The following is a 25,043-nucleotide window of genomic DNA, read 5'->3' as shown; positions in this document are numbered from 1 at the left end:
GATGGCTATTGCAAACCCCAGAATATTTATGGAATACATCATGCAGGAATCAGAATTTAAGAATTTTGCAGACCTCCAATTATATATCCTAAACTTCGTCTCTCTAGATAGGCGCAGTGTTAGAGCTGCTGCCTCACAGCGCCAGATTTGGATTAAATCCGGACCACGGGTGTTGTCTGTGTGGAGTTTGTACGTGACCTGCGTGGATTTTCTCTGGGATCTCTGGTTTCCTCCTACATTCCAAAGCCCGCCAGATTGCAGGTTAATTGGCCTCTGTAAATTGCCCCAAGTGTGTAGGATGCGAAAGCGGAACATAAAACTAGGGGCGATCGATGGTCAGTGGGCTGAAGGGCCTGTTTCCGCACTGTATCTCTAAATTAAATTAATAACTGGATTTTTATTAAGTTTGATGTCCCTTGTACATCCTTAGATATTACCTTGAAGAAAACAGAAGTTAATAATCTGAATGTCTTCACATCATGTAAATGGATCAATTATTAAAAAGGCATAGTGATCTACAACAGATACGACCTGTTTGTACGAGTGCGTTTGGAAAATTAGGTTGTTAATGTTGCCACAGGGAACAAACATCCTTTCTATGCAACATTGGATGATTTCAATCGAGAACAGCATTGCTGCAATTAAGTTTAGTTTAGAGATACTGCACGGAAACAGGCCCTTTGGCTTACCGAGCCCACACCAACCATCGATCCCCGCACACTAACACGATCCTACGCACACTAGGGACAATTTACGCATACACCAAGCCAATTAACCTACAAACCAGTAAATTTTTGGAGTGTGGGAGGAAGCCGAAGATCTCTGAGAAAACCCATGCAGGACACGGGGAGAACGTACAAGCTCCGTACAGAGAGCACCCGTAGTCGGGATCGAACCCGGGTCTCTGGTGCTGTAAGCGCTGTAAGGCAGCAACTCTACCGCTGCGCCACCATGCAATGTTATGTCTATTTTTGTATTTTCTGACGAGCTGGACCAACCGAATCACCTTTCCCCAGTTCTACTGTTCTTAATAAAATGAGCACAAATAACCGCGGGTATCCGTTTTTTTTTCCAATTTATAGAAGACATTTGAATGGGTTTAGACTTATATTAGACTAAACGGGACCCGTTGGGTCCCATGTTCACACGGGAGGGCTGGTCCCCCAACGCATTATTTCAAAGCCACATTAACACTACTAATACCATTGTGTAAGGTAAATTGATCTTAACATTCCAAACAATATCTTAAAAAAAAAATCCCTAACTGAAAATAAAACGTTTCAGACTGGAGAATGGTTCTGACTGTCTAATCTATCTATGCCTCCCACAATTTTATATACTTAGCAGCTGCTCCATTTCCCCATGTTGAGCGAAGTTTAATACTCATTGCTCGACCGTTACTGTTCAGTTAGGGTGGCAGTTCAACAGGAACAAAGCATTGTGTGGAAGTTCAGCACAGGAACAGGCCCTTCGGCCCACAATGTTTGTGCTGAACACGATGTGAGCTAAACTAACCTAATCTGCCAGTGCATGACCCATAATCCCTTCATTTTCTGCAAAACCTCCAGCTTATCTAAAAGCCTCTTAAATTGCACTATTGTATCTGCCTCCACCTCCACCCAGACTCAAAAGTAAAATAATTGTAAAACAAAAGCTCTACAGCAAAATTAGATGGAGAGGAAAGACTAACATGTCTGGTGAAATAATTACTTGGAAAACACTGCTTAAATTCTGGGAACATTAATGGTCAGGTGGGACTATTTAGTCGGTGTGGACGGATTGGTTCGGGGAGCCAGTTTCTGTGCACTAGTTGCAATCTTTTTAAAACAAAATTTTTCCATTGCTATCAAAATTCTTCCCGAGTTATTTTTCCTTGCCTTATATTTCATTACATCATGTATTTGGCGTCCGTTTGCAAATCATTTTGCCTGATCAACTCAAATAAGACACCTACTGAAATCAGTTTAAAGTCTAATTAAATTTCTTAACTAATTTTCCCATCCAGCTCCAGCATAAAAGGATTTATTTTTATTTTTATCAGTCGCTGCATAGTTCTAGATTTCAGTCTTCACTTCACACCATCATTTGCATTTGACAGCACTGGGCCTCTACTCCCTGGGCTTTAGAAGGTTGAGGGGGGACCTCATTGGAACTTACAGAATAATGAAAGGCATACATAGAATGGATGCGGAAAGGATGTTAGGATGTTTCCACTGGTGGGAAAGTTTAGGACCAGAGGTCATAGCCTCAGAATTAAAGGCCTCTCTTTTAGAAAGGTGAGGAGGAACTTCTTTAGTCAGAGGGTAGTTAATCTGTGGAACTCATTGCCACGGAGGGCTGTGGAGACCAAGTTAAGTTTTAAGGCAGAGATAGACAAATTCTTGATTAGAATGTGGGTCGAGGTTTATGGGGAGAAGGCAGGGAAATGGGATTAAGAGGTAGAGATCAGCCATGTTTGAATGGCGGAATGGACTCGATGGGCCGAATGGCCTCATTCTACTCCTACAACTTGAGAATGTTTTAAGTTTCCTTTTAAATCCTTGATTGACACAGCATAAATAAGCAACTTCATGAACCAGTCATAAAGGAAAGCAGCATTTTATGGCTTCAGGGAAAGATAACATGAAACAAAGGTACGTTTTCTTGGAGACAAACAGAGACTTAAAGTTTTCTTTATTTGGCAACTTGCAGTTCACAACATGAGAAAACAGTCCTTTTAAAATAAGGATTATGATGCAGAAAAAAAACATTTTCTATGATACTTAACATTCTCACAGATTACAGGAATTCGGACGACAAAAAACAGTTAATTCAGCGAATAAATACAGCTCAGAAATGCACGTTTTGCAGCTTATTTGTTAACCAACGTTAAAGAAAGTTGGCTACAAAATCTGAACTCCTGATTTGAAGAATGGGAATAACATGCAGGAGTTTCAATTTGGGATTGCCAGACGCTGCTTAATACTAAATTCAGAAATGTTACTCTATGTAATTGCCACGCTGAAGGCAATTGCTTTTGTTTTTTTACTCAAGAGGTGGAACTATACATCTGTGCACAGGATCACCTTTTCCCACTCTCAATGCAACCCACCCATTCATCATTTTACCATACGCCAAAAAAAAGAATGCAAGTTTTAAATGCCTTTGCAACAAGTGCCTCACTTTGTCTTCAGCCAGGCTTCACAAAACGGCAGCTGAATTTTTTTTTTGTTAAGGGCACTCCTAACAATGCAATCGTTGACAACTCAGAAACCAATGATGACCCCGCAGACAGAGAGGGGGCTCACACTGCATGGCTGATGCACCTGCCTTGATATTGGCGCCTGTTCCATCTCTTGGTACACTTTCAAAGGCTCCTATACGAATGGTGAAACTTGGAAGTGTGGCCCAAGCGGAAGAACTAACCCATGTTGTGCCTGTTGCCATACCCGCGCCTGTGCGTATCCTTCCAGTCATCCTTCTCGCGTGCATTTCTCACGGCTTGCTCATCATCATCATCATCATCATTGTCATCTTCAGCCTCTTGTTCTTCATTTTCCTGGGCAGCTACAATCAGAAAGCTTCCAAGATTAATTTCAAGTCCACCAAATCAGTTTCCTGAGCAGGCCAACGCACAAGAAAATGTGTAGGAAGGAACTGCAGATGCTGGTTTACACCGACTGCTGGAGTAACTCAGTGGGGCAGGCAGCAGCTCTGGAGAGAAGGAATTGGTGATGTTTCAGGAAGAAGGGTCTAGACCCGAAACGGCATCCATTACTTCTCTCCAGAGATACTGCCTGTCCCGCTGAGTTACTCCAGCATTTTGTGTCTAAACAAGAAAATGAAACAGATGAGGTAGTTCTGAGATGTACACCCATGAAAAGCTCTAATGTTCATCCTTCATCTGGATTGAATTAGGTGATTTAAGTTAATGAAGATACCACTGACTCTGGGTGAGGGGATCAAATGCCGACTTCCTGCTCCCAATCATTTGTACCAATTATCTTCTTGATTTTCATTTGGTAATTTAAAATAAATAAAATTCATATAAAACTTACACCCGTGTCATTAGATACGAGTTTCGGCTTACTTTTTTTTGGAATCCCTTAAAATCCCTACAAACAAGCCCAATCGACAAAAACTCCCAATGGTAAATAATTTCTCTCGGGGTGTGGACAGAGCAGCGAAATAAACTAGAGCACAAGATTGCAAGAGATTTCATTTGTGTTAAACAGAATTTACACATTTGGTAATGGTTTCCAGATAGTAGAAGAATGTCACTTTAAAATGTTATGGCAATTCTTGGTATTAATTAGTACGGGTGTCAGGAGTTACGGGAAGAAGGCAAGAGAATGGGGTTGAGAGGAAAAGATAGATCAGCCACGATTTAATGGCGGAGTAGACTTGATGGGCCAAATGACCTGATTCTGCTCCTATCACTTAAGAATTAAGATGAACAGTTTCTGCAATATTTTGGACATGAAAGAGGGAAATATAATGTCCAATGAAATATTGTAATCAGACATTCTTCCATTGCACTCTCTGATTAGTTTATTTATTTAGCTTGTTAATGATCTAGAGATATAATTAGTTGTATATTTTGACCATAATGTCTGAATACCATAAACTGTTGCAACATTTTGAAGAGGCTTTTGCTTTCATGTTTGCTTTGTTCTTCCTGATGAAGGTTGGAGATGGCTCTCTCATAATCCTCTGAGGTGAAGGTCAAGTTTTAAACCAGCGTTTATATGGGGAAAATGACCGATTCATTGCTCTACTTTGAGTAATGTACTGTCAATTCAAAGAGTTAACATTTTAGCAAACACTTCTTCAGACTTCATTCTGAAGAAGGGTCTAGATCCGAAACGTCACCCATTCCTTCTATCCAGAGATGCTGCCTGTCCCGCTGAGCTACTCCAGCGTTTTGTGTCTATCTTCAGTTTAAACATAAAAACAGTTTTTATCCACGAGTAGTTGCTCTACTCATCAGCCAAAAATTTGTAGCCTCCCTTTGATCTGGTATTTTGTTGGTTCACATGCTTGATCAATGGTGTTTTATCATTAATGTTATATTATTATGAATGTTTAGTGTTTTCTGAGTCATTCGTAACTGTCACTGTATGTCATGTTGTTACTTGTGGGCAGAGCACCAAGGCAAATTCCTTGTATGTGAATACTTGGCCAATAAACTTACTTACTTAAACCAGCACCTGCAGTTCCTTCCTACAACATTTTAGCAAAAACATTGCACTAAAAGATCAAATATTTGTAAAAAGCAAATGTGTAGAATGAATCAAAAGCAACACTCTTTTGAAGGAACTATTCCCACCTGGACGACTTCTTGGAACTCCCTGATCAGGAAGAGCTCCCTGCTTCTTATGCTGCTCGTACCAATCATCGACAGTCATGGTAGCAAGACTTGGGTAACCAAGACCAAATACCCTAGAGACAAATAATATAAAAATATTTAAAATATCAAACATCTCTATTCTGCTTCAACTGGAACATTTAAGCGCATAAATAATTTAAAGTGTATTTCATGTAGTCATAAACAATTCATCAATTGACTGTAAAACGGGGGGGGGGGGGGGAGAGAGGGGAAAAGGCACTAACAACTGTAGACGCTGATTTACAAAATATGAAACACAAAGTGCTGGAGGAATTGAGCGGGTCAGGCAGCACCTTTGGAGGAAGTTTCAGGTTGGGACCCTTCTTCAGACTGACTGTAGTGGGTGTGGGAGGAAAACTGGAAAAGGGGTGGGATGGGACCAAAACTGGCAAATGATAAGCGCATTCCAGGTGAGCGGGGGTTTGTTTGGCAGATGGGGAAAACAAAGGCTGGAGATGAAAAAGAGACAAAGGGTGTCAGATAAAGAGAGGTGTGAAATGTGATGCCAAGAGGGATATATGTGGAAAGATTGGGAGGGGGATGGGGCAGGAAAGAAAAAAGTAGGAATAAATGGGTGCTTTTCCGAGTGGAAGACATCACAGGGATCACGAGCCATTCATAAAGTATATTATTTAGATGATGGATAAATGTATTATATCAATATTTGCGGATGACACAAAGCTGGACGGGAATGTGTATTGATGACGCAGAGTAGATTACCATGATTTGGACAGGTTGAGGACGTAGATGTGGAAGATGATATGTGATGAGGATAAAGGTTCACTTTACCCACCTTGACAGCAAAATGGGTGCAGAATATTTTCTGATGGGGAAGAGTGAAAATAATCTGCGGTCTGACAAAGGGTGGTCAACCCAAAATGTCACAAATTTCCTCTCTCCAGAGATGCTGCCTGACCAACTGAGTCACTCCAGCTTTTTGTGTCTATCTGCAATTACACACTTCTGTAGTGAGGCCACGGGTTGAGAATTATGTGCAGTTTTGATCTCCTTATCGGAAATGTTCTTGCTATGAAGGGTGCAGTGTAAATTCAATAATCTGATTACTGCATTGGGAGGATTAACAAATGACCAGATTTAGCCACATGGGTAGATTTTGGATAAAGGGGATGGGATCTCATAAATAATCTGACAAGACTGGACAGACAAAAATAGGAGGGATGTCCCTGGTGCTAGAGGAATCCAGGGGCTGTGATGACACTGAAGATAAGAGGGTTAGTGATATTGGACTGAACTGAGGAGCAATATATTCCTGTGAATACTCCACCACAGAAAGCAGTCAAAGCGACTGATGGATTAGGGAACACCATCCACATTACACAGATAGAATTAATTATAACACAATTACAACTAGAAGGGGATCTAGAGAACCACTCAGATGTTACTTTGGAAAATGACATGCAGGAAAAGTTGTTACTTTTTCCATGAGACTTTCCTGCAGTGATCAGCCACCAATTGCATTGTAGCAGAATGTCTGATAGCAACGTTTCCAATAACAATCTCAAACTAATCACAATATCAAGCCATTTCCCCAACGCACTGTATTTTACATTGCTCTATATTAATCTAGTTTCCCCTCAATGATGCAATGTTCTTCTTTTCAATTCCCACTCTATGTGATGCCATCCGCTCTCCACCAATTTATTGTATAAACTTGAAATCCTTGAATCTCCACTTTCAGCCAGTGTCTGTTAAAATTGCCAGTGTTTCTCAAAATGTAATAGCAAACCATATTATGATTTAAAAAATATTAAATCTTCTACTTGCTACTTCCGTTCCAAGTCTATATTTATTCTTCTGGAATCAACCTTCGTAAATATGAACCCTGATCTCTCTGATTTCAATGTTCATTACAGTGAAAACTGTAAATGGAGACCAACCAATGTTTAGAGCATCTTTATAGTACTGTAATATACTTGTGCACAGTATGAAATTAGTTATGTGAACTCTGTTATCTACATATCCACGTTTCACCATCTTCCTTGTGAGTCAATAGTCAAATTCCTTGTTTCTCCTCTAACATCTATTTAGAGACCCCTATCCCAGAGGCACATATGACAGTGGCATTGAAGAGGCTTTTGGATAGGCAGGGAATGGAGGGATATGAATTATACGCAGACAGAGTTGATCTTGGCATCGTGTTCAGCACAGATATTGTGAGCCGAAGGCCCTGTTCCTGTTCTGTAGTTTTCTATGTTTCTTTCTATTCACAATAAGTTATTTCTGCCATAAGTCTGGCTATTCTACTGACCTGCCTATACATTTCCCAATGTTCACTTTTGGCAAAATCTCTAATTTGTATTTGTAGGTAAAATCGGAGATACAGAATACAAAGATGGTTTGCATTGTGTCTGATTATATATCTTCATTTGGTTTTAACTGTAATAGAATCACTTTAAACTTGACACGGACAAATACAGAAAACACAAAATTGGGGCGTGAAAATGAACGCCAAAGTGAGACAAGACTGAGCATGACTGCTTTTTAACCACTTAATCAAACGTTATTGTTGATAGCCCATTGGAGAAAATGGTTTTGAGTGAAGGATTGATGGCGGAGTTATACCATAGCACACAGTAATCCTGTGGGAGAAATGTCAACTAGAAAATCAGAACAAGCAAAACAAACAAGCTCTTCACCACATTCTAGACCTTCAAATGACAGGATCCAGTACAGACAAAGGGGGTTTAATAGCATTCCTGCTTAGACTTACTTGGCTTCAGCTGCGTTTCGAGTAAGGATAAAAGGTTGCATTGGAGGTCTCGGTGGCCGAGCAGTGTGAGGCTGAACAAGAGGGAGAAATGACTGTCACAATGGCTTTGTCACATTGTAATATTAGCTGAGAATTTCATCTCATTACATCCGAATCCAAACTCATTTCAAACTTCAGTTCGAATCTATAGATATTACTTTAAACTCAAAAATGTATTTACATTTAAAATACCTACAATACATCATACTATTACTTTAAATTTCCTTTAAAGTTAAAAGACTATTAAAACAAGTCAGTTCTGCAATTAATCTATTTTATCAATTCTATTTCTCGATAAAAAGGACGCTTAGTTTTCAAGACCAAATGTAGAAAAGTGATCTTGTAGCTCTCGTTTTCTGAGTATTTGCTCTTTATTCAATAGAATCAGTTTAGTGTTGGGAGTCTACAGATCAGGACTCAAATGGCGGTATCAACTGGATGGCCAGCATTATTATATATTTAGTTTTCTAAATGCAGGAGACATTATATACATTCAAACAAATAATTAAGGCAATTTGTTGCTTGGCCCTGGAGCTTTCTTTCATGCAAGTTCTAACTCAAGAGTCAACTCTTACCTATTGTCATATGCACTGAAGTGGGACAAAGGAATTCTTACTTGCAACAGCACAACAGGCTTGTAAACAGTGTACTCAACAGATAATACAGTAAATAAACGTTAAAAACATTCAATAAATTAAAAGAACTAATATAGTGTAAATACAAAACAAGGTCTGAAGTTCCTAGTGCAACCAAGGCAGCTCGCAGTTAGTTTCAAAAGGGTATTTCCCGCCACCTTCAACCAGGTACAAATTAATAGAATAAAAAGTACCGATAGTCGCAGATCAGACTGATCCAGTGGCCTTTAATAAATGTTTAGCTGTTAAAAGTAATGTTTTGTCAAAACTTCTACTGCTATAGAGCAATCAATTATTTGTTTATATAACTAGAATAGAATAGGTTGCCCTCAGCAAAATACAAATGGAAGTCCTGCATTCTTAATTTTAATTTTCTATGTTAATTGTCCTGCAGATAATACCATAGTCTTACATACTTAATTTTAATTTATGTTAATTATTCTGCAGATACCATGAACTCATTACATTTCACTGCACATCTCGTATGTGTATGTGACAAATAAACTTGACTTGACTTGAACCATAATAATAAAGTACAGGAATGATCTACATTGTCGTTAGTTCATTCTGAATGCATTATTAAAAAATAAAGCAGCCATGAAGGACTAGGGAGGTCAGGTTTATTTAAGTAAAGGAATTGAAGTCTGATAAAAATGAACTGCAGATGCTGGTTTATCCCAAAGATATAGACACAAAATGCTGGAGTAACTCAAGCGGCTCAGGACCCGAAACATCACCAATCCATATACTCCAGAGATGCTATTTGACCCGCTGAGTTACTCCAGCATTAAATTGAAGTATAGCATGTGGAAGCAAGGAGACAATGCCAAACCTAAAGGAATAATCGATTAAGCTGAAGTTAGAACACCGCGGTTAAGTTTGCGCAGTCGACTTGAAGAAGGTCCTAACTGTTAAGAGTAGAATTAGGCCATTCGGCCCATCAAGTCTACTCCGCCATTCAATCATGGCTGATCTATCTCTCCCTCCTAAACCCATTCTCCTGCCTTCTCCCCATAACCTCTGACACCTGTACTAATCAAGAATCTATCTATCCCTGCCTTAAAATACCCACTGACGGCCTCTCCAGCCTTCTGTGGCAAAGAATTCCACAGATTCACCACCTTCAGACTAAAGAAATTTTTCCTCATCTCCTTCCTAAAAGAACGTCCTTTAATTCTGAGGCTATGACCTCTAGGCCAAGTCTCTCCCACTACTGGAAACATCCTCTCCACATCCACTCTATCCAGGCCTTTCACTATTCTGTATGTTTCAATGAGCCCCCTCCCCCCCCATTTAAAAAAAACTAAGAATGGTTCCCATGAAACCAGGGAATTATGATTCTTGAATTTCAAAGCAAAACCTAATTTCACAGATTGGCAACTAGGAACCAGAATACATGAGCATAAGATCAATAAAGGTAGTAAAGACTACTTTCTTTAGTGCAGATTTGTCATATTAACTACTGTATAGGAAACACCAGGAAAAGTAGAATCAAAGATCACTTTCAAAAGGTTAATGTTTGGCAAACACCTGAAAACAATATCAAATGGATGTCCAGCGCTATTTTATATTGTTCTCTAAAATATTCTCACAACTCTATCTCCCCCTGAAGCCCAAAAACCAATCAAATCTGCTTACCCTTACCTGCTGCCTCGAGGATATAAAATGTTGGATGGTCCAGAACTTCCTCCAACTAAACGAGAGGAAGTCTGAGGTCATCCTTCTCGGCCCATCAGACTCAATCAAATTGATAACAGGCAGCCTTGGAAGCCTTACCCCACTACTCAAACCTCACGTCAAAAACCTTGGCGTGATATTTGACTCAGCACTGAAATTTGACAAACAAGTCAATGCCGTGGTAAAAGCTACCTTCTTTCAGCTTCGGATAGCTAAAATAAAACAATTCCTCCAGTTTGATGACCTCGAAAAGATCATCCACACATTTATCGCCTCCCACCTAGATTACTGCAACTCCATTCACACTGGCATCAGCCAATCTTCCCTGTCCCGCCTGCAACTGGTCCAAAACGCCGCAGCGAGACTCCTGACGGGCACCCGAAAAAGGGACCACATCACCCCGATCCTGGCCTCTCCCTACTGGCTCCCTGTGCAGTTCCGAATAAATTTCAAGATCCTCCTCTATGTCTACAAAGCCCTCAATGGGCTTGCCCCCACCTACATTAAAAGTCTTCTCACCCACCACACCACCTCCAGGTCCCTCAGATCGGCCAACTTGGGGCTGCTGAATATCCCGCGGTCTAGGCATAAGCTCTGGGGCGACCGCGCCTTTGCGGTTGCAGCTCCTAGACTATGGAACAGCATCCCTCTTCCCATCAGAACTGCCCCCTCCATCGACTCCTTTAAGTCTAGACTAAAAACTTATCTGTAATCCCAAGCCTTTCTTGATGTCCTCTGAGTGAGGGCTATATGTATGTAGTTTGTTTGTCAGTACTATTCTTATAACAAATGTAAAGCACTTTTGGCCAATGAGAGTTGTTTTTTAAATGTGCTATATAAATAAATGTGACTTGACTAAAAACAGGAGAAAATATTATACAAGCCCAAACAAAAAAAAATTAAGATCATTTGCAAAACAAACACTTACTTTAGAGTCCACCATTCTTTTTAAAATGTCAGTTTCTTGATTTATGCTGTCAATCTCTTCCAGGCTAGTGTTTATCCACTTCTGTAAATGTAATAAATAAAACTTCCTTGTCTGCTCATCATCTGCTTTTCCACTGTGGATCACAGCTTTGATCTCTTTCAATTTGGCTTCAGTTTCTTTCTTCATGTTGTACCTGGTTTCCATGAAAGTAAAGCAGCAATTTAGGTTTTGAGTATTTCTATACTCTATATCTTACTCAATTTATAAATTCACAGCCAACATCACCATAATGTGCCAGATATCAATTAATGCCAAGACAGGGAGTGAGAGCGTCATAACCTGGTGCTAAGTCAACAACCTTTCCCTCAATGTCAGTAAAGGCAAAGGAGATTGCGATTGATTTCAGGAGGCAAAGTGGTACACACATTCTATGGCGCCGAAGTGAGATGGTTGAAAGCTTCAAGTTCTTAGAAATAAACATCAACAGTGATTTGTCCTCGAACAGCCACGTTGAAGCAATGGCCAAGAAGCACACCAACACCTCTACTTCCTTGGAAGGCTGAGGAAGTTCAGATGACCCCCTACAACTCTCACTAATGTTTGCAGATGCGCCAGAGAAAGCATTTTTTCGGGATGTATTACTCCACCCAAGACCGCATGAAATTGCACAGTTGTGGGCACAGCTCAGACCAACACACACAAACCAACCTCCCCTCCGTTGACTTCATGCTGCCTTGTCAAGTGCATCAGCATAATCAAGGACCAGTCTCACCTCAGTCACTCCCTCTTCTATCAGGCAAGAGGTACAAAAGCATACCTCCAGATTCAAGGAGTATTTTCCCAGCTGTTATCAAGTAACGGAACTGTCCTCTCACAAACTAGAGAGCGGTCCTGACTTCTCTCCAATCGCTTTGGAGACCTTTGAATTATCATTAATCAGACTTTGTCTTGCACTAAACGTTACCTTTATCCTGTATCTGTGCACTGTGGACGGCTTGATTATAATCATGTATATATAGTCTTTTTGCAGACGGGATAGCAAGCAACAAAAAGTTTTTCACAGTACCTTGGTTCAAATGACAATAATAAGCTAAACTAAGTTGTCCTAATCATTGGTTTATTCCACGATTAGCACCAAGGAACAAAATAATATGAAAGCAGTACCTTTCAATTTTAGCCTGTCGTCTTGATGCCATGGAGAGTAAATTGGATTGGTTTGATACTGTTGGTGCACTGGGATTAACGCTTGCTTTGTTCCTGTCTTCTTCACTTTCCTTCGTTTGGGGGAACTCAAACGTCATAATTTTATAATCTTTGCAACGCTGCAGGAAGTCCATGTAATAGACCTGGGCCTTTTGTATATGCTCAAGCCGCTTTGCAGTATTCCCTAGTTTCATTGTAAGAGCTCCCAGTAACACAGGCAGCAACAGGTACTTAACATCGGCTGTGGCAATTTCTTCTAACTCTTCATTTCGACTGTAATAGAACAGAAATAAATCGCAATCAAAATAATGCTAAAGTACTCAAATTCATGCTCGTCAATAGTACAATAAAACAATTTATCTGATCACAGCTTTTGGGTGAATCTATGCTACATACAAACGCGTTGCTAGGTTTGCGCATGAACCAAGCAACTATACTTCAAAAGTGGTGATATACTTCTACTCGATGGTGATATACTTCTATTCCAGTAGTGTGTGTTCTAAAGTGGACAATGTAGGACCTGCCTTAGGCAGGGCAGGAGTTATTTGACAAAACACACAGAGTGCTGGATAAACTCAGCATATCAGGCAACATCTGTGGAGGATTTGGTTAGTGTGGATGGCGAGCGGAAGGGCTGGTTACATGCTGTACCACACTAAATTACCAAGACCATTGAGTGGCTGAGTACAGTGGAACAGCCCTCAAACAAGGGAAGGGATATCACCCCTAGAGACCACCAGAGTAGTAATGGTGCTATGTGCGAGGACAAAAGAGAGGTGCCAAACTATTGGGTATAACACCAGCAATAATGTACTTGTTTTATAGATTCTACATCATTGGAACAAGACATAATTGTGGTGCTGCCTCAAAAAGGCAACCAAGGATCTACATCACCCTAGCCACGCTCTCATTTCACTCCTACTTTCGGGATGGTTAACAAATCTGACCATCCCAAGTTCAATAAAGGGATCTTCCCAACAACCATCAGACTACACAACACAATCCTTAACTATGAATTTCTATGGACTGCCTTTGGTTACATAGAAACAAAGAAAATAGGTTTCTATGTAACCAAATGCAGTCCATAGCAGTTCATAGTTAAGGTTACACTAAGAACTGTCTTTTTGCACCAGTACAATGGTTAGTAACCTCTTCAATTACATCTTATCTGCACGTATACTGTGGAATTCTCTGCCTCAGAGGCATGTTCTCTGGATGCTTTCAAGAGAGAGCTAGATAGGGCTCTTAAAAATAGCGGAGTCAGGGGATATGGGGAGAAGGCAGGAACGGGGTACTGATTGGGGATGATCAGCCATGATCACATTGAATGGTGGTGCTGGATCGAAGGGCCAAATGGCCTACTCCTGCACATATTGTCTATTGTATTGCATTTAGGGGCCTGTTAAAACAGCTGCAAGTACAAATTTAATTGTTCTGTTGTCGGTATATATGACAAACAATCTTGACTTGATTCTTTCCATCTCTATGCTTAATGGAGTTCACAATAAATGTGAACTTGAACTTATACTCACATCTTCTTGCAATAAAGGCCAACATACTATTTGCCTTCTGAACTACTTGCTGACCCTGTCCGTTAACCATGCGATTTTGTTCAAGTACACTTGGGTTTTAACAAACATAGAAAAGCAAAAAATGTGCAGGAAGGAACTACAGGTGCTGGTTTACACCGAAGATGACACACACAACGCTGGAGTAACTCAGTGGGACAGGCAGTATCTCTGGAGAGAAGGAATGGGTGACGTTACGGGTTGAGACCCTTCTTCAGACTGATGGACGGGGGCTACAAGGCCACCCCAATACTGGTTACCTGAAGAGATCCAGCTGATTCGCCATCAAAGATACTAGAGGAGCTCATCCAGTATCTTTGTTCAGCATCCGAGTCGCCAGCTCCAGCCCAGTCCGGGCCCCACATCCCCGTGCTGAGTTACCTGAAAAGGTCGAGCTGGTTGACCATGCATGTGGCCAGCTCCAGCAGCTCCAGCTCCCACATCCCCGGGCTAAGTTACCTGAAGAGGTCGAGCTGGTTGATCATGCGTGTGGCCTGCTCCAGCAGCTCCAGCCCAGTCCGGGCCCCACATCCCCGGGCTAAGTTACCTGAAGAGGTCGAGCTGGTTGACCATGCAGCTCCAGCCCTGTCCGGGCCCCACATCCCCGGGCTCAGTTACCTGAAGAGGTCGAGCTGGTTGACCATGCGTGTGGCCAGCTCCAGCAGCTCCAGCTCCAGGCCCCACATCCCCGGGCTCAGTTACCTGAAGAGGTCGAGCTGGTTGACCATGCATGTGGCCTGCTCCAGCAGCTCCAGCTCCAGGCCCCACATCCCCGGGCTCAGTTACCTGAAGAGGTCGAGCTGGTTGACCATGCATGTGGCCTGCTCCAGCAGCTCCAGCTCCAGGCCCCACATCCCCGGGCTCAGTTACCTGAAGAGGTCGAGTTGGTTGACCATGTGTGTGGCCTGCTCCAGCAGCTCCACGCCGCGCCGCACCCTGCGCTGCACGGTGTCCGAGTTGGACGACTCGTTGCTGCTCTCCACCTCGTCGTGCATCCGCCAGCCGTTCTCGAACATGTCTGACAGCGTGGGCGCGTCGGCGTCGGCGGCGGTGGGGGGCAGCGCCTGCGAGCTGGTGGGGACCGGGACCGGGGCCGGGGCCTCCACCTCGCCGCCAGCCTCAGCCTCCGCCGCCTCCGTCTTCCCCACCGCGGCCGCCATCACCCGACACCGGGCCCAGCACCGGACCAAGCGCGGCTGGTCGTGGGAGGTCCACCACCTGGCGGTGGGAGGTCCACATCTACCTGGGAGTGGGAGGACCACAGCCACCTGAGGGTGGGAGACCGCGACACCGAGTGGCTGGGAGGACCACACACCTGATGGTGGGAGGACCACAAGTGTGTTATTGTCACGTGTCCCAGATAAGGATAATGAGACTCCATCCCCTATTCCCAATTCCTCCGCCTACGCCGCATCTGCTCCCAGGATGAGACGTTCCACACCAGGGTATCGGAAATGTTCTCGTTCTTCAGGGAACGGGGATTCCCCTCCGCCACCATAGATGAGGCTCGCACCAGGGTCTCATCCATACCCCGTAACACTGCTCTCTCTCCCCATCCCCGCACTCGCAACAAGGGCAGAGTCCCCCTAGTCCTCACCTTTCACCCCACCAGCCGTCACTTACAACACATAATCCTCCGCCATTTCCGCCACCTCCAATGTGACGCCACCACTCGCCACATCTTCCCATCTTCCCCTATGTCTGCCTTCCGCAAAGACCGCTCCCTCCGCAACTCCCTTGTCAATTCTTCCCTTCCCTCCCGTACCACCCCCTCCGGGCACTTTCCGTTGCAACCGCAAGAAATGCAACACCTGTCCCTTCACCTCCCCCCTCGACTCCATTCAAGGACCCAAGCAGTCGTTCCAGGTGCGACAAAGGTTCACCTGTATCTCCTCCAACCTCATCTACTGCATCCGCTGCTCTAGATGTCAGCTGATTTACATCGGGGAGACTAAGCAGAGGTTGGGCAATCGTTTCGCCGAACACCTCCGCTCAGTCCGCAATAACCTACCTGAAGTCCCGGTGGCTCAGCACTTCAACTCCCCCTCCCATTCCCAATCCGACCTCTCTGTCCTGGGTCTCCTCCATTGCCAGAGTGAGCAACACCGGAAATTGGAGATACAGCACCTCATATTCCGCCTGGGTTGCTTGCGTCCGGATGGCATGAACGTTGAATTCTCCCAATTTTGCTAGCCCTTGCTGTCTCCTCCCCTTCCTTAACCCTCGAGCTGTCTCCTCCCATCCCCCCGCCCTCGGGCTCCTCCTCCTCCCTTTTTCCTTCCTTCTCCCCCCCACCCCCCATCAGTCTGAAGAAGGGTTTCGGCCCGAAACGTCGCCTATTTCCTTCGCTCCATAGATGCTGCTGCACCCGCTGAGTTTCTCCAGCATTTTTGTGTACCTTCGATCTTCCAGCATCTGCAGTTCCTTCTTGAACACTAAGGAAAATGACATCCTTGCTTGCTGCAGCACAACAGAATATGTAAATAGTCAGGGCTGCCAACTTTCATGCTTTGAGCGTGACACTCACGCATTTCAGCCAATTCTCACGCCCTCACGCTGAAGACGGAATTCTCACGCTGACAGGCTGTCTTCAGTCCCTGCACAGCAAAGATCCTATAGCAGAGCTATAGGATCTTTGCTGCACAGTGTCTCTTTGCGCCACATGACAGCGATCTGCACAGATTGGGGAAGCGCGTCGGTCCCGGGCAGCGGGTGTCAGCGCTTTTGTGCGCTGTCTGCGAGCGCTGTGCTTCCGGCTGTCGCGGCAACCTCGCTCCCTCCCTCCCTCCTGCCCTTCAACGCACAAGGCAGCGCCAACGCCGCCAATCCACGCTACACCGTGCCCCCCAGACTCCCCATTGGGCGGCCCGGGAAAGAGAGGGAGGGGAGAAATAGAGAGAGAGAGAGAAAAAAAGGGAGGGATGGAGGCAAAGAGAGGCAGGGGGAGGGAATGTAGAAAAGGGATGAGGAAGGAAGGAGAAAGGGAAAAGAGAAGCGTTAGAAAAAGAGGAGGGTGAGGAAAGAGAGAGAGGAAAGAGGGAGGGGAGGAAGAGGGAGGTGGCGGGGAGGAAAGAGGTTCTCGTATAAGGGGTAAAAGGGTGGGATGGGAGGATGGAGGGGGGGAAGGAAAGGTGTATGTGTCTGTTTCCCTGTGTGTGTCTCGTGTGTGTCTCCCTGTGTGTGTGTCCCCCCCGTGTGTGTCTATGTCTCCCTGTGTGTGTGTGTCTGTGTCTCCCTGTGTGTGTGTGTGTGTGTGTGTCTCTCCGTGTGTGTGTCTGTCTGTCTCCCTGTGTGTGTGTGTGTGTGTGTGTGTGTGTGTGTGTGTGTGTGTGTGTGTGTGTGTCTGTCTCCCTGTGTGTGTGTCTCTGTCTCCCTGTGTGTGTCTATGTCTCCCTGTGTGTGTGTGTCTATGTCTCCCTGTGTGTGTGTGTGTGTCCCTGTGTGTGTGTGTCTGTGTCTCCCTGTGTGTGTGTGTATCCCTATGTGTGTGTGTGTGTCTCCCCGTGTGTGTGGCTGTCTGTCTCCCTGTGTGTGTGTGTCTGTCAGTCTCCCTGTGTGTGTGTGTGTCTGTGTGTGTGTGTGTTTGTGTGTGTGTGTGTGTGTGTGTGTGTGTGTGTGTGTGTCTATCTCCCTGTGTGTGTGTGTCTGTCTCCCTGTGTGTATGTGTCTGTCTCCCTGCGTGCGTGTGTCTGTCTCCCTGTGTGTGTGTGTGTCTTCCTTTGTGTATGTGTCTCCCTGTGCAACTGTTGTCACATCCTGGCCTTAGACAGGGCTGCCAACTCTCACGCTTTGAGCGTGAGAGTCACGCATTTCAGCCAATTCTCACGCTGATGACAGAATTCTCACGCTGTCTTGAGTCCCTGCACAGTTTGTCTTTTTGCGCCATATCATAACAATCTGTGCAGTCTGGGGATGCGCGTCAGTTGGCGGCTGTGAGTGACATCGCACCTCTTCTCTTCTCTTCTCTTCTCTTCTCTTCTTTCTTGGTTGGATGTGCAGCCGCCGACAACATGAAGCAGCCGGAGATAAAACTAACCAGGTGAATCGGTTGTAAAACATGGGGAGGACCACAATGAGGCCAAACATCTAGGACAGGGTTCGGCAACCTACGGCACACGGGCTGAATCCGGCCCGTAACCCGAAAAACCGCATTCTTTTTCAATTCGTTTTCGCAGGGTCGGGGCAGGCGAGCCAACCTGAGAACAGCAGCCAGTCCCTGGGACGCGAGCTGATCTGGGAACGGCAGCCAGTCCCTGGGACGCGAGCTGATCTGGGAACGGCAGCCAGTCCCTGGGCACGCAGAATGCCAACTTGATCATTATGGACAAATTGGGCCAGCCACGTACATGTTGTATAACTCTGACTATGACAATCTGAATGGGCTTATAATGACCATTTAAGCAAAATTGCCCCCACTTTCCCCATTTTGATTCTTGAGGTTAATATCCCTTTGCTCTGTTAACAGCGTTAAAGTACTTATGAGGTAGAGTCAGGAAAGGGAACATGCTATTTCTTTTTAGTTTGCTTTAATTTGTTAGTTGATTGTTTGTTGAGTGCCATCATTTCTGAAATGGTCTTAAAGTAACTTAACTGTTATAAAGCAGTAATAAGTGATTTTTGGTCAAACAATTGGAACTTGCATAATATGTTTGCATTATTAGCAGGACTGCCAACTCTCACGCATTGAGCGTGAGACTCACGCATTTCACAAAATTCTCACGCTCTCACGCTGATCACAAAATTTCTCACACTCAAATATCTGTGGGTGCTGAAAGTTCAAAATAAAGCAAAAATTGTTTTAGAGGTGAGTAAAAACCATGAGGGGAATATCAGGTGAATGCATAGTCTTTTTCCCAGGATATGTGATTCAAGCACTAGAGGGGATAGGTTTAAAGCAGGGCTATCAAACTACCGGCCTGTGGGATGATTTTGGGGGGGAAAAAAGTAGTTTAGTTTCTCCCATGCAGATGGTGTGATAGGTGAGACACGGCGGCGGTGGTCCCAGCACCAACCCCCCTCCCCCTTCCCCCCTGAGGCACGGCACACACCTCCCACCCTCACCTCCGGCGGCTCTATGTCCGTCGACCGCTCTGTGTACACCCCATGGAGTTTTAACCCCGGCCCGGAGCCAGGAGCGGACCTGGCGAACAGTGCTGCCTCCGGAGCCTCCTATGGGAGGGGTAATACCCCTCCCATACCCTCCCCCCCTCGGTCGATACGGTCCCTCGCAATTTCTCACTCTCAACTCTCACCCAATGTTGGCAGCCCTGGGAAGACCACATGTCATAACCCTTGCTTTCCCTCTCTCTCTGCCCTTCCCCACTCTAGTTATCCGTCTAGTCTCACTGTCCTCCTGATCAATTTTACTGATTGTCTGCCTCCTTGTCACCTTCCCCATAGCCAACAATGAACCATTCTACATTTCCTTGATCAACGTCTGCTTTAATCTGTCCTTTTCACATCTTACCCTTCCATATCTCTAATCTCCCTCTCCCGTGACTCTCAGTTTGAAGAAGGGTCTCGAACCAAAATGTCGCCAATTCCTTCTCTCCAGAGATGCTGCCTGTCCCGCTGAGTTACTCCAGCATTTGTGTCTCTCTTCGGAGGACCACATCTCCTGGCGTGGGAGGACCACATCCGCCTGGTGGGTGGGAGTACCACACCTCCTGGAGGCGGGAGGACCAAATCTGGGTAAAGGTTAGGTGAAGTTTCAAGTCTGGACCCTTCTTCAGTCTGATTCGACAGGGAGAGAATGCTGGTAGAGAGGACAAAGCCTGGCAAGTGATAGGTGGATACAAGTGAAGGTGAGGAGATAACAAGTCAAAGTCCAGAGTTGAAAGGACAGAAGGTGTGATACAAAAATAATTGAAGAGTTGAAAAATATTTTGAGTCACTGCCTCCAAAAAGGCTGGCAGTATCATCAGAGACCCACACCATCCTGGCCACACACTCATCTCCCTGCTACCTTCAGGTAGAAGGTACAGGAGCCTGAAGACTGCAACAACCAGGTTCAGGAATAGTTACTTCCCCACAGCCATCAGGCTATTAAACCTGGCTTGGACAAAACTCTGATTATTGGTGGCCCATTATCTGCTATTTGCACTTTATCAGTTTATTTGTTTATGTGTGTATATATTTATATTGTGGTATATGGACACACTGATCTGTTTTGTAGTAAATGCCTACTATGTTCTGTATGCTAAGCAAAGCAAGAATTTCATTGTCCTTTCAGGGACACATGACAATAAACTCACTTGAACTTGAACTTGAACGTATTGTGATGACAGAGGAAATTAATTATTGCCACTTGAAGAGAGGAAGAAGCTGTTCCTGAGTCTGGTGGTGTGCTCTCTGTACCTTCTACCAGACAGGAGCAAGGGGAAGAAGGAATGGCCAGGATGGGAAAAGTCTTTGATTATGACGGCTAGTTTCCTGAGGTAGCATGAAGTGTAGATGGAGGCATTGGTTATAAGTCTGGTCTGTGATGGACAGGACTACATCTAAAACTCTCTGCTATTTCTAGAAACAAAGAACTGCAGATGCTGGTTAATACACAAAGGGACACAAAGTGTTGAATTATGAATTTGGATCAGAAGAAGTGTGTTGTCCCATAACAACGCCTATTCATGTTCTCCAGAGATGCTGCCTGACCTGCTAAATTACTCCAGCACTTTGTGTTCTTCTCTGCAATCTATTGCGACCTTGAGCAGAGCTGTTCCCAAACCAAGCTGCGATGCAACCTAACAGTATCTATGAATAGATCTTAGAAGTTGTGATGTGATCCTTGCATAGTTCAAATATTGTCACGTTCTTCTGAATGATTCTGTTTCTGTTTGATGAAATAACATTTTCAAAGGTGTGCAGACAGTGAAACTTAACACCTCAGTTTCCAGAGCTAGACAACACCCCCCTCTACTTGTGTTTGTTTATTCTTAGGTTTTATCAAGTGCAGTGAACAACCGAGTATGATCTCCCTGTTGCTAAACACTTTAACTCCCCTCTCCATTCCCACACTGAACTTTCTGTCCTGGGCCTCCTCCACTGTCAGAGTGACACTAAATGCAAATTGGAGGAACAGCACCTCATATTACAGCCCAAGCGGTATAAGTATTGATTTCTCTAACTTAAAGTAACCCTTGCATCCCCTCTCTCTGTTCCTCCCCCACCCTGGTTGTTGTACTAGTTTCACTGTCGTCTTGGTGAGTTCCACTGTCTGTATAACTCGGTATCACCTAGCCCACAGCCAATAATGGCCTGTTTCGTTGATATCTTTCATCCATTTGTTCTATATCTCTCCATATCTTATATCTTATATCTTATAAGAAACTTCAATGAACGTAAGAAATGTATCCTAGAAGTACAGATTAAAAAAACCTCGCAGAACAAAGCAGGCTGTTGTTAACGGGTTAACGCAAGGCTCATTAACAGTCACGATGAATGCATTGACCAGCAGACCATGTGGAACTGTTGAAGCATCCTTAATTAGACAAAGCCTGGTTAATCAATACCACATCAACTGCTTTGTCTGGCTAATGTGTTCACTGTCTGCAGAAGAAAGTATTTTTTTAGATTAGTCCAATGATTTTGATGACATACAGTGCCCTCCATAATGTTTTGGGCCAAAGACCCATCATTTATTTATTTGCCTCTGTACTCCAGAATTTGAGATTTGTATTAGAAAAAAATCACATGTGGTTAAAGTGCACATTGTCAGATTTTATAAAAAGGTATTTTTATACATTTTGGTTTCACCATGTCGAAATTACAGCGGTGCATATACATAGTCCCCCCATTTCAGGGCACCGTAATGTTTGGGACACATGGCTTCATAGGTGTTTGTAATTGCTCAGGTGTGTTTAAATGCCTCCTTAATGCAGGCATAAGAGAGTTCTCAGCACCTAGTCTTTCCTCCAGTCTTTCCATCACCTTTGGAAACTTTTATTGCTGTTTATCAACATAAGGACCAACGTTGTGCCAATGAAAGGGGAAGAAGACGTTATGAAACTGAGAAACAAGAATAAAAGTGTTAGCGACATCAGCCAAACCTTAGGCTTACCAAAATCAGCTGTTTGGAACATCATTAAGGAGAAAGAGAGCACTGGTGAGCTTACTAATCGCAAAGGGACTGGCAGGCCAAGGAAGACCTCCACAGCTGATGATAGAAGAATTCTCTCTGTAATAAAGAAAAATCCCCAAACACCTGTCCGACAGATCAGAAACACTCTTCAGGAGTCAGGTGTGGATTTGTCAATGACCATTGTCCGCAGAAGACTTCATGAACCGAAATACAGAGGCTGCACTACAAGATGCAAACCACTGGTTAGCCACAAAAATAGGATGGGCAGGTTACAGTTTGCCAAGAAGTACTTAAAAGAGCAACCACAGTTCTGGAAAACCTCCTCCGGCAGCTTGTTCCATACACCCACCACCCTTTGTGTGAAAACGTTACCCCTCGGATTCCTATTAAATCTTTTCCCCTTCACCTTGAACCTATGTCCTCTTGTCCTCGATTCCCCTACTCTGGGCAAGAGACTCTGTGGACCTACCCGATCTATTCCTCTCATGACTTTATACACATCTTTAAACTTTGACCCACTCACCTTAAAGCTACGGCTTCCAGTTTTACACAGTTCCACCCCGGGACGACTATCTTATCCATGCCTCTTGTCATTTTGTATTCTTCTATCGGGTCTCCCCTCAGCCTCCGATGCCCCAGAGAAGGGAGTGCAGCGTAGGTTCACAAGGTTAATTCCCGTGATGGCAGGACTGTCAATGGTGCGGCTGGGCTTGTACACTCTGGAATTTAGAAGGATGAGAGGGTATCTTATTGAAACATATAAGATTATTAAGTGTTTGGACACGCTAGAGGCAGGAAACTTGTTCCCGATGTTGGGGGAGTTCAGAACCAGGGGCCACAGTTTAAGGATAAAGGGTAAGCCATTTAGAACGGAGATGAGGAAACCAGTGACGTGCGGTGAGGTCAATGGCTGGGGAGGTACTGGCATCTACCCCATCCTAACTTAGTTGTGTGTGTGTGTGTGTGTGTTAGTTGTGTGTGCGTTAGTTGTCTGTGTGTGATGTGTCTGGGAGGAAAGGAGAGAAGGGAGGAAGGAGAGAAGGGAGGGAGGGAAGGAGAGAAAGAAGGGAGGGAAGGAGAGAAGGGAAGGAGGGAAGGAGAGAAGGGAGGAAGGGAAGAAGGGAAGGGAGGGAGGGAAGGGAAGGAGAGAAGGGAGGGAAAGGGCCAGTGGCGGTAGTGGATGCCGGGGTCTCGAGCCGAGAGTAGATTACTCCAGCGCGGGGTCCAATTGGGAGCTCCCAATGGCCCAGAGCCTCCGAATCGGCCGCTAGAAATCAACGAATCAACCCACCAGTCAGCGCCGCCCGCGGTGGAACCCAGTGCTGCACCGTCCTGCTGAAGCTAGCTGACGTGGAGGGAGAGCGAGGCAGCGTCAATTACGTGAGCCTACGTAATTGACGCTCGCTCTCCCTCCACTGGGCTCAAGACACGCCCCCTTGTGAGGCAGACGTGATCGCTGCCTCCCCTGCTGCTTTTTCATTGCAGTTTTATGAAGAGACCAGCGAGCCTAAATTTAATACCTTTATATGTGAAATAAGTTACCTGGACTATGGAAGGTGAGGACATGTAATGAAGGGGTTTACACACATTACATTGGTGACATGCAGAGAGATAGTAACAGGCACACACTTACGGCCCGCACTCCATGCAGTTTCTGCGGGGTTGCGCAATCGGAGGGGAGGCTTAGCTCGTCGCTGCCTCACCTCTCAACTCTCACCCTGTATTTGCAGCGTAGCTGCGCAAATTTGGCGATTTTGACTATAAAAAATGATTGGATTCATGTAGAAATGACATTTATAACACAGATCAGTGGAAAAATCTTTATATTTATTTTATTTTATTATTATTTTTCTTTACTTTTCTTAACAGCTATTTTCATTGGGAGTATGACAGGTGAGGCTCTGCCTTCCCTGCCTCCCCTGACCGCACGTCCCTGGAGGAAACACTTTTCACACAGAGAGTTGTGAGTCTGTGGAATTCTCTGCCTCAGAGGGCGGTGGAGGCCGGTTCTCTGGATACTTTCAAGAGATAGCTAGATAGGGCTCTTAAAGATAATGGAGTCAGGGAATATGGGGAGAAGGCAGGAACGGGGTACTGATTGCGGATGATCAGCCATGATCACAGTGAATGGCGGTGCTGGCTCGAATTCCTGCACCTATTGTCTATTGTCTATTGTCTATTGTCTAAAGCAATTCAACATTTTCCCACTTCTATTCTTCACTTATTTTCTGCAATTCCAATCCACAAACAGAAATTAAATAATCCTTTGCAGTTGATGTCTCGTGGCACCCTATTTAAATATTACTTTGTAGAAATTTGCTGCTAAATAATGTTCAATATGTTCTGAAAGGGATTACACTGTCATGACAACATTTGGTGAAGTGCAGCCTCTATTTAAAACCACATTGTAATTGCCTCCAGCAATATCACTGACTTTATTGATATTATTTTCTGGGATTCTCTAGCTTGTAAACATTGGAAGTCTGCACATGTTATACGCTGCTGCACCAGTGTAACAAGATAGTTCGTGACATATAACAATATTCAATGCCATGGAACACTAGAATGTAAATCCATGGCTAATTTCTCTTCAACATGGTGTCCAGCTAACGAACACGCAGTCAGTCATAGACAGATACTTGGACAAGAAAAGTTCATTAGTTCAAATGTTCTAGGAACAGAATTAAGCCATTCGGCCCATCAAGTCTACTTCATCATTCATTCATGGCTGATCTATCTTTCGCTCTCAACCCCATCCTCCTGCCTTCTCCCCATAACCCCTGACACCCGTACTAATCAAGAATCTATTTATCTCCG

General features: G+C 44.3%; 1 protein-coding gene across 3 annotated transcripts; it reads right to left on the bottom strand.

The window, feature by feature from the left end:
* Positions 1-2,656: 2,656 nt before the first annotated feature.
* Positions 2,657-15,342, bottom strand: igbp1 (immunoglobulin binding protein 1). Of its 3 annotated transcripts, none has more exons than XM_033030771.1 (6): positions 15,020-15,342; positions 12,543-12,854; positions 11,379-11,571; positions 8,100-8,170; positions 5,309-5,421; positions 2,657-3,546 (listed from the first exon to the last, which is right to left on the bottom strand). In XM_033030771.1, exons 1-6 carry the CDS (start codon positions 15,307-15,309, stop codon positions 3,401-3,403), a joined length of 1,125 nt encoding a protein of 374 aa, XP_032886662.1. In that variant the 5' UTR covers positions 15,310-15,342; the 3' UTR covers positions 2,657-3,400. The 3 variants fall into 3 exon arrangements, with proteins under 3 accessions (XP_032886662.1, XP_032886663.1, XP_032886664.1); XM_033030772.1 differs by lacking the exon at positions 15,020-15,342 and adding an exon at positions 14,697-14,897; XM_033030773.1 differs by lacking the exon at positions 15,020-15,342 and adding an exon at positions 14,768-14,864.
* Positions 15,343-25,043: the final 9,701 nt, after the last annotated feature.

Source organism: Amblyraja radiata, chromosome 12 (genome assembly GCF_010909765.2).
Source record: "Amblyraja radiata isolate CabotCenter1 chromosome 12, sAmbRad1.1.pri, whole genome shotgun sequence".
NCBI lineage: Eukaryota > Metazoa > Chordata > Chondrichthyes > Rajiformes > Rajidae > Amblyraja > Amblyraja radiata.
This window is presented reverse-complemented; position numbering and strand designations above follow the sequence as displayed.

What these genes read in the sequence shown, in the direction of transcription:
- igbp1 (XM_033030771.1), bottom strand. Translation starts at nt 15,309, where the DNA reads ATGGCGGCCGCGGTGGGGAAGACGGAGGCGGCGGAGGCTGAGGCTGGC. An exon ending in AACCAACTCGACCTCTTCAG is followed by an intron (nt 12,855 to 15,019) that starts GTAACTGAGCCC and finishes GTTCTATTACAG; the next exon opens with TCGAAATGAAGAGTTAGAAG. An exon ending in AGTTCCAAGAAGTCGTCCAG is followed by an intron (nt 3,547 to 5,308) that starts GTGGGAATAGTT and finishes TTCTGATTGTAG; the next exon opens with CTGCCCAGGAAAATGAAGAA.